Source organism: Abrus precatorius, unplaced genomic scaffold (genome assembly GCF_003935025.1).
Source record: "Abrus precatorius isolate BTA unplaced genomic scaffold, Abrus_2018 Scaffold8, whole genome shotgun sequence".
Classification (NCBI taxonomy): domain Eukaryota; kingdom Viridiplantae; phylum Streptophyta; class Magnoliopsida; order Fabales; family Fabaceae; genus Abrus; species Abrus precatorius.
The window spans coordinates 6055582-6068322 of record NW_020874428.1 but is presented as its reverse complement, the minus strand read 5'-3'; the positions used below and the strand labels follow the sequence as shown (position 1 = coordinate 6068322).

The following is a 12741-nucleotide window of genomic DNA, read 5'->3' as shown; positions in this document are numbered from 1 at the left end:
GCACATATATTTTTATTTTCATATGCAAAATGTTTAACTTTAGAGAAATCAAATTCGTCCTTGTAAATGCATTTGATTGAAAAACAAAAGGCATCGAATTTCACATTTAACAAGAAATAAAAGGGGAGAACACACACGTCTCATTCTGAACCTGGTGGCCAACATGTCAAGAGAGTAGAGACCATGTGTTTTCCAATCCAAATCACACATAACGTGGGTGGATGTAATCATTAATGAATTATTAATACATGTTTTTGACACGGTCGCACCAATACCCTGCATGGGAACTTAATCACTGAATTTTCATGGAAAAGAAGCATATAACTAAATTGTAGTTCCAAAATTAATACTAAGAAAAACAACACTCAACCATTAATCTTGGCTATAATGCCTCAAAGTAGCGCGAGTAATGGGATATAGTGAGCTGTATTGGAATACGCGTATTTGAAGTTTGATATTTGATTGCAACACTCGCTTGATAAGGTGAATGTTTACAGCTAGCAAAAGCATGTCACAAGTCCAAGTCCCTCTGGCTTGACTAGTTGTTTGAGCATCTCATACGCCTAAAAGTAATAAAAAAGAAGGAATATCAAAACATTGGGTCTACTCTCTTCATATCATCCTCCTTTATAATGCGTTACAGGTTAGTCACTCAGGCTAAGGCTAAGGCTAAGCTATCATGAGCCATGAAAAAAGTTAGCTTTGATTTTCTCAAGGCTAATTAGGAAAATGACACATTTCACATATAAATAAGATCTAAGTCTTTCAGCTGATTAATCTTGGTTGATTCTTTCGGACGCGTATGTTACTTTGTTCCATATATATTTGAGCCGTCACGCGCCTGCACATTGATTTATTTATGACTTGCTCCTTTCCAATTCAATGACTTTATCAAACTCACTCCATATTATATTTAAATAAATTATTATAAATATGAATCCTCTTATTTGCTAACTAAAAAGTAAATATTAATCATTTAATCAGTGTCTTTAACAAAATTATTTTTATTCAATACTTAATTATATATTAAGATGATTAATAAAAACAAATAACAAGAGGACATGACATTAGTCGATTTAAATTAAGTTTTTTATGCAATAGAATCATGCACGAAAAGTTAATTACAAAGATATTGGTCATATGACATAATCATGTCAAAAAATCACACGAAAGAAATCCCCAAAATCCTGAAGAAAAAAAAAAGAAAAAACACTCTCAGCCTCAAGCCCTTGACCTTATCAATACTTCAATCTTTGTTCCTCTGATACCATTGGCAGTGATAAGCACGCGGCCGGCACTGGTTGGCTGATTGGTTCCTAGCTATAACGATAACTGGCGGCGATAATTGCGGGTCCTCCAAATTGGTTTCAAAGGTTTAGGTTGGCGCAGTGAAACAAGGTGATTCTGACTACTACCCCTGCAATGGCCCCATGCTTCATGCAATGCACCCATTCAGCTTCATCACTAGTAACCACAATTTCGTTCAAATTAAAATTAGAAATATTTAATTATTTTATGAAACAAAATAACTCATATTCAACAATTTTCACGAATAATTATTGTTATTAATCACTTTTAATATCGATTTTATTATGCAAATCATTAAAATAAAACTTTAATTCTGATTAAAAAAAAGATTATAGCTGATTATAGTATTCAACTTAAGTTTGATCTTTATTGTAATATATGCCAAATGGGATAGTGTCGTAGTTGACCGGTTGCTATAACTAAAACTGGGTCCTTCCGGCCCTTAACTAGCGCCAGTTCGGACAGAGTAGCAAAAAAGAAAGCAATCATAAAAGCATGTTCTCAAAACTCAAGCAATTTCTCGTGTAAGTTGAAATTTGTTAATAATTTTATTTTATAAAAAACATGGTTAAAATTTAGTAATATTAGAAAGCAACACAAAATGCGGGTGAATTTGTTAATGGGAGGCTTCACGGAGAGCCGAAAGAGAAAAGAAGTCAAAGACAGTGACGTTGACCGGACGAGGAGAGTACGCTGGGTGCCTCGCTGGCTCATAAATGGCTCGCAGCGCCGAGCGAAGAAAAAACGATGCGTTTTTGCCACGTCATCGCATCATGCTTTGTGCTTTTTTTTTTGGGAAGAAAATGAAATGGTTCACTTGCGCTTTTATTCTCCGTTCTCTCTATCAACAACAATGGAATATTTGCAGGACTCTGGGATCCGCGTTTCTCGATCACACACAGCAATCAAATTCAGTGCATCTCCACATTTTCGCGCGTGAACCTCATCGCCATTCTTCTCTTCTTCCTCGTAAAATTCCTCTCCCTATGCTGCATTCTCGTTTTTCGCATCCGATTTCTAGTTTCGCGAATTTCTCCCTCATTGTTGTATTTCTACTAGTTGAATCTGTTGTTGTTTTTGTATTTATCTGATCGATCGACGACGTTCAGTGTTTTTGTTTTTTTCTCCTCCGTTTTTGGAAACTTATATTGATAATTTCCTTTGTTATGTCGTCGTTTTGTGTGCATTACGATCCTTATTGTTGCCGCGTGGGTTTTATTGTTGATTGCGCATGAAAATGCTTTATTAATTGGAGAATATGTAAAAAGGTGTTGAGGTTTCAATTTGTTCTCGTATAATTAATTAATGCGTATTTGTTTTGTTTCCTTATTTAGGATTTGATTGTAATTGCACTTAATGGAGGTTTAAAGCTGCCCAAGCACGCGTTGTAGTTGTTGTTGTTCTATATATTGTTGTTGTGGTGGTGGTGGTCTTCGGCATTTGAGGATTGACGGGGGCGTCAAAAATGGCTGCTAGGAGCGAACACCAAACGGTTCCTCTTTCGGTGCTCCTGAAGCGTGAATTGGCGAATGAGAAAATTGAGAAACCTGAGATTCTTCATGGTCAAGCGTGTCAGAGCAAGAAAGGGGAGGATTTCACTCTGCTCAAGACGGAATGCCAGAGGGTGGTGGGGGATGGAGTCTCTACATATTCCGTTTTTGGGGTATATTTCTCACGGTCTGCTTTTCCAGATTGAATGTAACATTGCCTTTTTATTTGGATTTGATGGGTTGCAACTTATCAACAAATTTTAATTTGTCGTATTTTACATGTTACCATTCTCTGCCATGAGACATGATGAATGGGAGAATAAAAAGGATTTTAAGCATCTTGCGTGACAGTTAACTATCTTATGCTAGGATGACCACTGTCAATGATTAGAGGCTTGTGGAGTGGGGGCTTTTCATAGGTTTACTAGGAGTCCATTGTTTTATTTTTATGGTTATATTTGGTGTACTGACTTCATAGACTGTGGAAAGACTTTAGCAAGTTACATATTACTGACTTTATTGCTCAGCTGATGTGAACAGGTTAATATAATGCTAAGGTGTTTTTTTAGTTTGCTTTGGTTTTCTTGTTATGGTTTTGTTCACGTGCACTCATTTTAGTTGGATCGCGAGAAGGACTCAAGTCATTTATGCTATGAATACTTATAATTCAATCCACTATTGTGCTTTTCCTGGTTTCTGCTTTTTATTATTATTATTATTATTATTTTGCGTTTTCCCTGGTTTCATTTTCTGATATAGAAGTTTTACAGCTATTTGATGGACACAATGGAACTGCTGCTGCTATTTATGCTAAGGAGAATCTTCTAAATAATGTTTTAAGTGCGATTCCTTCAGATCTTAACAGAGATGAGTGGATAGCAGCATTGCCTAGGGCTTTGGTTGCTGGCTTTGTAAAAACTGACAAAGATTTTCAACAGAAAGGTACGGATAGTTCATTCTTTTAGTGTTTTCTCCATCCTCTGTTGATTATTTGTTTAGGAGGGAAATTTATGTACAACAGATCGCAATCTTAATGTTAATATCACCAAAGTATTTGTTCATATTTCTAATATTTGTTGTCATCATTACTCAAGGCTTATTAAAGTTAAAATGTTAAATAGCAAAAAAAAAAAAAAACAGATACTAAGTTTTTATTGAAAATATATTCAATTCTGTGATACCCTATTATTTTCAATTAAAACTTATTATACATAGGTTTTTATTATGTGGTACATATTAGAAAAACCATTTTTATACTTCTAACATCTGTTTGGAAGGTTTGCTACTGGCTCTTTTAGAAAGTAAGCTACAAAAGCTATCATACTCTTGCCTCCTTCCATAGTTCTTTTTTTATTTTTAAATATCTTGGTTGTAACTGTCCATTGATAGGAAACTCAGATACAAAACGGGGAGGCTTTTTTTCCTTTTTAATCAACATGTTTTCAAGGCTTTTTGAAAGTGCGTACAGGAATTGGTTGACTTAGGTTGACTTTCTTTGCCTGTTTTAAACTCTGGACGTGAATCTTACTTGTTCCAGGCGTCAGCTCCAACTACCTTGAACAGTTGGCATTGATTTGGCTTGATATGCAAATTTATTAAGAACCAAATTTCAAATTTTCAAACAGAAGTTAATTCTTTCTGGAAAAATCCCTGTGACAGGTTTAGTTGGCACGATGTGCAGTTTCATTCTTCCTTGATTAAAGGTGGTTAGGTTAAGTTTGTGGGTACCTCCCTAAAAAAATGTATGTGGTTTCCCCTTTTTGAAAGTTTTATGAATTTTGCTTAATTACACTGGATTCATTTCTCGCTTTTGTAGCATTTTTCCAGAGGCTTTAGAGGTTTTTCCCCTATTAGCACTTGTTGGGTGGTTTAATTGGCCACGCCATTAAAATTTACTAATACTACTTTTGCTTAAGCTTGACCCTTAAGATTGTCTAATGCATAATGCATGATGACTGTTAATTGTCTAATATTATTTCGGTTCCATATGGATGGTAAACTTGGCATAAGATTGAAATTACTAATTGCATCATGCGATGCATCTGCTACCTCTCAATTGCAGCAGCTGCCACTTGCCACTGTTGCATTGCATTGCAATTGTTGACCACATTGGTTTGCATGAAGCTGCAACATGACTGTGGCTGCGATGCCACTGCAACCACGATTTTAAACTGCATGCTAATTATTGGCATATTAGAGTATCATATGGTTGAATATCAATTACGCATGAAAGTTATTAACATGGTGTAACTGAGATGTGATTGATAGTTTTTATACTTATGAAATAATAATTTTTAATTATTATAATTTGTTGTAACAGGACAAAAATCAGGAACAACTGTCACCTTTGTGATTATAGAAGGATGGTTTGTAACAGTTGCATCAGTTGGTGATTCCCGTTGCATACTTGAATCTTCTGAAGGTGTGCTGTATTACTTGTCAGCAGATCATAGGCTAGAAACAAATGAAGAGGAGTAAGTTGTTACTTGAATGATTTTATGGAACACTGGAGCTGTTCAGTTATAACACAGACTTACCCTTCTTTTACTTTCATCAGGAGGGTGCGCATCACCTCTAGTGGGGGTGAGGTTGGTCGGCTAAATACCGGGGGAGGTGCAGAGGTACGTGCCCTTTTTTATCCCAGATGGTATTTGCTCCATAACAAACTTCAACCCACTCATTCCCCATCACTACCAAAAAGAAAGAAAGAATATCCGATGCCTTCCGATATTTTTATTTTTGGTACAAGATGCAGGTCCCCATTAAACTACATAATTAAGAAGTAACCTAGGTGAATCGCCCGTGGAGAACTGAGAGGCTAGCATACACTAGTTGATTACAATGAGTGATAAGACCATATTAACTTGCAATCATATTACTCGTAGCATTAAAGCTTTTACAATCTTTTGGGGACACTTTTGTTAATGTTTAAATTTTGTACAACACTGACTGTATGTGTTGTTTACCAATATTCTTTTTATAATAAATTTGTCTGTGTTGATAATATCATAGTACTAATATGCCTGCCTGACTATTAATGATTATTGTAGGTTGGTCCTTTGAGATGTTGGCCTGGTGGCTTGTGTCTCTCACGATCTATCGGAGATATGGACATTGGTGAATTTATTGTCCCTGTACCGTATGTAAAGCAAGTGAAGGTTGGTCACTACACTATCTGACTCATAAAAGCAGTGTTGGGTTTATGTTGATTAGTTACTTTTCTCATGCACACTTTTTTGCTCACAAGGTTACTTAGCTTATATAGTTCCTTTCTCTTCTGTTTGATTCTACACAGATTTTCATCTGTTTTAAATCTTCTAAGCAAGTATTTCTGCTAACCACATGATATTGTGTTAGATCAAATGATTGGATTCTTATGTTGTGAATTTATCATCTGTTTTCTAAGAAATCCTTATGCGTGTTTTCTTTTTATTTTTTTTTTGTCTAAAGAAGAATTTAATTTCTTCCTTCCCTCCCCATTTATTTCTGTTTATTAGCTGTCCACTGGTGGAGGCCGGCTTGTAATCTGCAGTGATGGTGTTTGGGATGCTCTGCTTGCAGAAGTGGCCCTTGATTGTTGTCGTGGAATGTCAGCAGAGGCTGCTGCACCACATATTGTTAAAGTGAGATTAATGTACATAATTTGAATCATTTTTATGAATTGTTTGCTAGCCCTGTTTTCAATTTTGGGTATGATTGTATGATAATAATCCTGACTTGCAAATCATAAGATATATTGTTTGCAACTTTGCATTTGTTTCTCCTGATAACTTTATCATTTGGCGGTGGTCTTAATGATGTTTTTGTTGAAGTGAGATTACTGTTCATCTTTTGAATCGATAACTTCTTCATTTGATGGTATAATGATGTATTTGACTCCTTTATTACCCTGTCTCTTTCTATCTTCAGGAAGCTGTACAAGCAAAGGGACTTAGAGATGATACAACTTGCATTGTTGTTGATATATTACCTCAGGAGAAGCCACCTGTTTCTGTGCCACAACCAAAGAAGCCAGTAAAGGGAATGCTCAAGTCCATGTTTCGTAAAAAGTCTTCTGAATCATCTTCTAATATTGACAAGGAATGCTTGGAGCCAGATGTAGTGGAGGAATTGTACGAGGAAGGATCTGCTATGCTTTCAGAGAGGTTTAGTTTTGTAACAGCCGCTGTCAAAATTAGCTAGCAGCTTTCTCTCTAGTTTTTACTCGAGTCTTAACAAATAGTATGTATTTATGTGATATGCAGGTTAGATAGTAAATATCCTATCTGCAACATGTTCAAGCTGTTTATGTGTGCGGTATGTCAAGTAGAGATAAAACCTGGAGAGGGCATTTCAATACACGAGGGTGCACCCAACTCCCGAAAAGTTCGTCCTTGGGATGGACCTTTCCTTTGCTTAAGTTGCCAAGAGAAGAAAGAAGCCATGGAAGGGAAAAGATCATCAGGTTTTTTTATGACTCTTCATTTCTTCCCATCTTAAATTGAGAGACGAGTCCATAATATATCCCACTATTTTGATATTCTGATTTCAGGTAGACTTAGCAGTGGAAGTGACGAATGAACTCTCATGTATATTTGCATTGTGAGAGTGATAAAAATTGTTCATATGATGGGAAGGTCAAACTTCCAAGCTACGATGACTCCCTTCTATTATCAGAGGGGCTTTATGGATCTAATCTGGAATTCCACATGGAAATACACAAGAAAACAAATAGCAGCTTGTTAGAAGATTTTTGACTTGGAAGTATGAAATAGCAACAACCAACTGTTGTGAAGGGTTGTGTTAAAAGTGGCAGTGCACAGCAGGATTGCAGAGGTAATGCATTCTTTTAAATGTATTTATTTTTCTGGGATCCGTTTTTGTGTACGGATCTTTTGGAATTACCATAGACGACCTTTAATGAAAGTGGTCTTTGTTATTATAATGTAAAATAGGAAGTTTAATTAGAATTCATAGAATCAATTCCACTGTAGGTTAGACGTGTGTTAAGTCTTCTGAATGATTTGTTCCTTTAGCATTCCATTTTGACATTTCCTTTTGCTATACGAACATTAGGTATTTTGTAACAGATATGTTGGGTGAAAGTATTCCCTACCTTTCTTCCCCCTCAACCCCACGCCCCCTAAAGTTTTCCTGGAAAAGGAGAAAGGGTACTTATTATATCCCACCTAGCTTCTTTTTTTTTTTTTTTTTTTTTTTTTCAGTTTGTTAGATGTATAAGCAGGAACATATGCCTGGAATTATTTTTACGACGTTGCCTGTTGCATGCATTTGCAGTTTTGCGCGAAGCTCTGTTAAAATAACAGTTGTAAATTTTCCTCATCCTTGAGAAGTACTGAACCGTTTCCCCAATAATGAATGTTACATGTTTGGCGGTATGCTTTTGTTTTATTACTGTTTTTGTTTTACTACTATTTCCTTTTTGGGGGATTTGATTAGAATTTAAGACCCTAAAATAAGTTATCATCCTTAGGAAGGGGAACCACACCAGAGCACCTATCTCTGTTGACTATTCTATCGCGTGGGTAGACTACATGAAACTTTTGAGTCTCTTTCTCGAATATAATTGAAAGCAGAAGAACGAAGGATAACACTATTTGGATCCAGGGGCCAAATTCAGGTCATTCTGTGAACATACAAGAACTATTGAACGAAAGATGCTTGCCAACATGAACTATATAGTTAATAAGAAGTATTTAATTTTTCCATTTTGACGGTACTAAATTTAGAAGATCCGAGTTATGACATCCGAGTTCGAGCATTATCATGCAGGAAATCAAATGTCGTTAATATTGACACTAACAATCGAATATGACGTTGGAAGTATGTCTGGTAATATATTGGCCAAAATAACAAACTTGATACTTGCAAGTATAAACCTGTGAAAACTAATCGTCCGAAAATCATTTTTCATTTGGAAAGTCAATTAAAACTATTCTAACATTAACTTGTCACAAGATCACTGAGCAGTGAGCACATGGATCTTCTTATAGAACATGCATGGGTTAGACGAAAACAATCTTGATACGAACTGTTATGTAATATGTCAAGCAAGGAAGACACCGTGATTACTTTTCGTGATTTCTGAAGAGAAGTAAGCTTATACTGCATAAAAGTTGAAACGAGAAAAAAAAATGTAAAAAGCATATATTTTTCCCTCATTTTCTTTTTAAACTTTATACTATCAAACTTGTCTTCTAATTTATTAATATTTGAGATTAGTTCTATAATTAATATGTGAGTTAAGATTCGTTAACGCTAAACGTTAATTTTAAACATTTACATCTTTAATAATTTTTTATAAAATGTAAGATTGATCAATATAACCATTAAATCATCTTATATTATCTTTATGATCATTTATATTAAATTTCATATAATTTGAATATTTGTAGATTTGTTATTCAAAATTTGATATTTACTTATATTTTAAAAACATAACACCTACTAAAATAAAGTAATATGAAGAAGTACTGTTAATTTTATTTTTGTATGAAATTTTATAAAATTGATTTACTTGATAAAAATCTTAAAACTATTAGTTTGATCAGTCAATTTCACATTTCATGTTGTTAAAAAAGGAAAACAAAACAAAACCAGTAAGAAATCCCAAGTGAAACTCAATACATTTTCAATTATATTGTACCATTTACTTTTAAACAGGTATGTACAAACTCAAATCATGACCCATTCTCAAACTTAAATATATTTAGTCTCAATATAAATGGCTTAGTATAGGGACTATCGGAACATACATGATCTTTATGAAATATGGTTCAATCTTTTTATCCTAATATCTTTATTTTCCCATCCACTATGACCCCAAAAAGTGTTAGCATGAGTTGTTGATATACTATAATTATTTGTATATCCTAATACCTTTACTTTCACTTGAAAATTATTAAAAGCCTTTTTTAATATCCAATATGAATGATTTTGTTTGAAAAATCTTTGTTATTTAGTATACACTATTTTCTTTCCGTGTTTCAATTAGTGATAACAAGTGCCCTCCATATAAATAAGGCATGCATTATATCCTTTAACACTATATATTCATTTAAGTTTTCATATGCTGTGAAGTCATTAATCATATGAAAAATCATAGTGTGCAACTTAAAGTATTTATAATGGTAAGTATCAAAGACATCAACACATTCTACCCACAATGTTTTCAAGTCTTCAATATTTAAGGGCTTTAAAAAAATATTAATGTTATTTCTTATTGTTTCGAACAAGAAATCATTATTAACAACATAACATATTTGCATTTTGTGCACAAACGAAAAGATAAATTGTAAATTACTAGTAGAACATGCCATGAATTATGTATACTACTCTTAAGTTACCATAAAAATTCATTCTATCTTTAGCAAGTCCAAGCCTAAGGTTTTTTACCTCGTTATTAAACTTTAGAAACAATTGATCAATTTTTTTCTATTAAATAAAATTAGATGGATGATGCAACTTTCCATCATGTTTCCTTATTAACACTAAAAAATAATTGCTTGAATCTTGAAATTATTGAAAAGTATCATAAAACTTTAGCTAGGGATCTTTTGTTCTCACATCACAACTTTCATCACCATCCTTTACTTTGGAGCGTGAAACTCCATAAACAGGACACTCATGCAACCCTTTATAATTTTTTTATACAAAATATAATCATTAAGACAAACATGTATTTTGTTATACTCTATATCCATTGAACATAATATCTTCTATTTTGTATTTACGATATGTAAGTATATTATTTTATAGAAGCATGTTTTTCAATTGAATCAATTTTATAAAACTTTGATTAGTCCATCCATTTTTTCCTTTAAATTAACTAATTTTAATATTGGTGATAACTGTGTAAAATTAATACACCTTGCATACAAAGATTTATTAAAGTCTTTGCACAAATTATTAGAATATGTCATCTCTCAAGAGAATTTTTTCTTATATCACAAATCAAATCTTAGTTGTTTGGAAAATGTTGCATATATTTACTAATTAGCCATGCTATATCCATCTTGTACAACTCTTGCAAAATCTATCATAAAACATATGTTCTCTTATATTTTTATTGCACTTTTTTTAAAATTTTTGTAAATTTTTAAAATATTACTGCACTTTTTTTTATCAATTTTTTATTGACTAATATAAAATTGTGTTATATAATATATTTTTTCACTAGTGCAATAATAATGATATTCATATATTTATAAATAACTTTGATATTTTTCTTTTCTTTTTTAAAAATCACGTTACTTATTTTATATATATATATATATATATATATATTCTCTTTCCCATCTTTTAATAGCCATAGGTACTTAATAAGCATATAAATAACATTTTTCTTAAATTGATATCAGAAAATGAAGAAAAAGTTCGGTACCCATGAGGATCTGTGTCCCCTGTGTGGTTCGAGTGTAAAGTATTTGTCTTATGCTCCGTTTTCATATTATTTAATGTTAATATATATAGTTTTTTTGCCAACTCGTACTCTTATCTTGAAAAGGAGAAAGGTAAGAAATTTAGAACATGAATTTGAGTGGTGAAAGTGGTGAGGACGAGCCTGTCCAACCAAATAATGCCTCCATGATTAAGATGTTGACCTAAACCACGCTTACAAAATTCCTTTATGCTTGCTACATGGACCACCGTTACCGTATACACGTGTGTGTGGGTCTACAAAACCCCACCACACTACCTAAGTGCTTTTTTATTCCTTTTATTTTCCCCTATCTTTTTGTGTACATGCCAGTCAATGTACACATACACGGACACAGTATTGAGGAGTCACTCACCTGACTTCTCTCTTCTAAACAACATCGTTCATTAATGAATGGGCGAAAGTGAACTCAATGAATCACTATTCGTTCCCAGGTCCCAACGATTCGATGGTGATGTTCTCATTCTCTTTTGCAAACTATTTATACTTATTTACGTGATCAAAACTATTTTCTTATTTTTTGTAATGTACATGCATGTTAAAAATATATTTATAATGACAGGGAGAAACTTCATTAGTAGCCTGAATAAGATTATCTCTAATAAAAAACAATACATGTGGAGAGAGAAAAAATAAGAGAAGAGACACCTTCGTCCCTCTGAATGTGTACAAAATACATTTCCATTTTTGGGTGAATGCATGGCTGTACTTAATATCTATATGTATGACCCTTTTTCCTAGCAGAAGAACTAGTAAATGGATATTGATTTGCGTAACAATTGCAGAAATGGAAAACTAATGAAAAAGAAAGGAAGAGCATCTTGAAATGCAAAAGGATAAGGCCATTCACTAGTTGATATAAAATAAACATTACAGTTCGTAGAAGTATATGTTGGGTTGGATTTTTCTTTGACTGTTAGGCCATTGCTCTGTGAACTCTAAACACGTTTGAGTGCACGTGGGGAAGAGGAACCCAATCACACGGAGCGAGCGAAGCATGGCAGATTCAGAAGCAACATATTCAAAGATTCCTTTCTCAACCGACGCTTCAATTTTCAAACTCTCCGTCTAAATGGACATGCAAATTTCTTTTTCTGGGGTCCTCACCTATCCACCCAGACATTTCACATTTATTGGGAATACTTTAAAAGGTTATGTTTGCATTGCATCCATTGAAAAATTCGTACTATAATTTGGAACTCTTTTTAATATATATATATATAGAATTTATTGACACCAAATAATTTTTTTTATATAATTTTTTAACTGTTAAATTATTTAATTTGTATGATTAAAATTTAGTGCAAGTCTTAGAACTTGTCAATAAATTATATATATATAATATCTGATGCGTTATAATATTAAATATTATATTTTTAATAAATATTTATTAATTTTATTATTATTATGTGTCCTTAGGTATGTTTAAAAAATTATATATGTAATACTTTTAACATCAGTCTTTTGAAGCTGATATTAAGGATCTAAATATTTTTATTAAAA

General features: G+C 33.2%; 1 protein-coding gene across 1 annotated transcript; it reads left to right on the top strand.

Annotated features, from left to right (window-relative positions):
- Positions 1-2149: 2149 nt before the first annotated feature.
- LOC113847385 (probable protein phosphatase 2C 12) lies at positions 2150-8085 on the top strand. The gene is made up of 10 exons (XM_027476467.1): positions 2150-2277; positions 2643-2971; positions 3569-3740; positions 5119-5272; positions 5356-5419; positions 5849-5956; positions 6296-6421; positions 6708-6943; positions 7043-7242; positions 7330-8085. Exons 2-10 carry the CDS (start codon positions 2774-2776, stop codon positions 7356-7358), a joined length of 1287 nt encoding a protein of 428 aa, XP_027332268.1. The 5' UTR covers positions 2150-2277; positions 2643-2773; the 3' UTR covers positions 7359-8085.
- The last annotated feature ends 4656 nt before the right edge of the window (positions 8086-12741 follow it).

Coding starts and splice junctions, on each gene's coding strand:
- LOC113847385 (XM_027476467.1), top strand. CDS start 2,774: ATGGCTGCTAGGAGCGAACACCAAACGGTTCCTCTTTCGGTGCTCCTG. Junction 5,273..5,355: donor CTAGAAACAAATGAAGAGGA/GTAAGTTGTTAC, acceptor TACTTTCATCAG/GAGGGTGCGCATCACCTCTA. Junction 7,243..7,329: donor GGAAGGGAAAAGATCATCAG/GTTTTTTTATGA, acceptor TTCTGATTTCAG/GTAGACTTAGCAGTGGAAGT.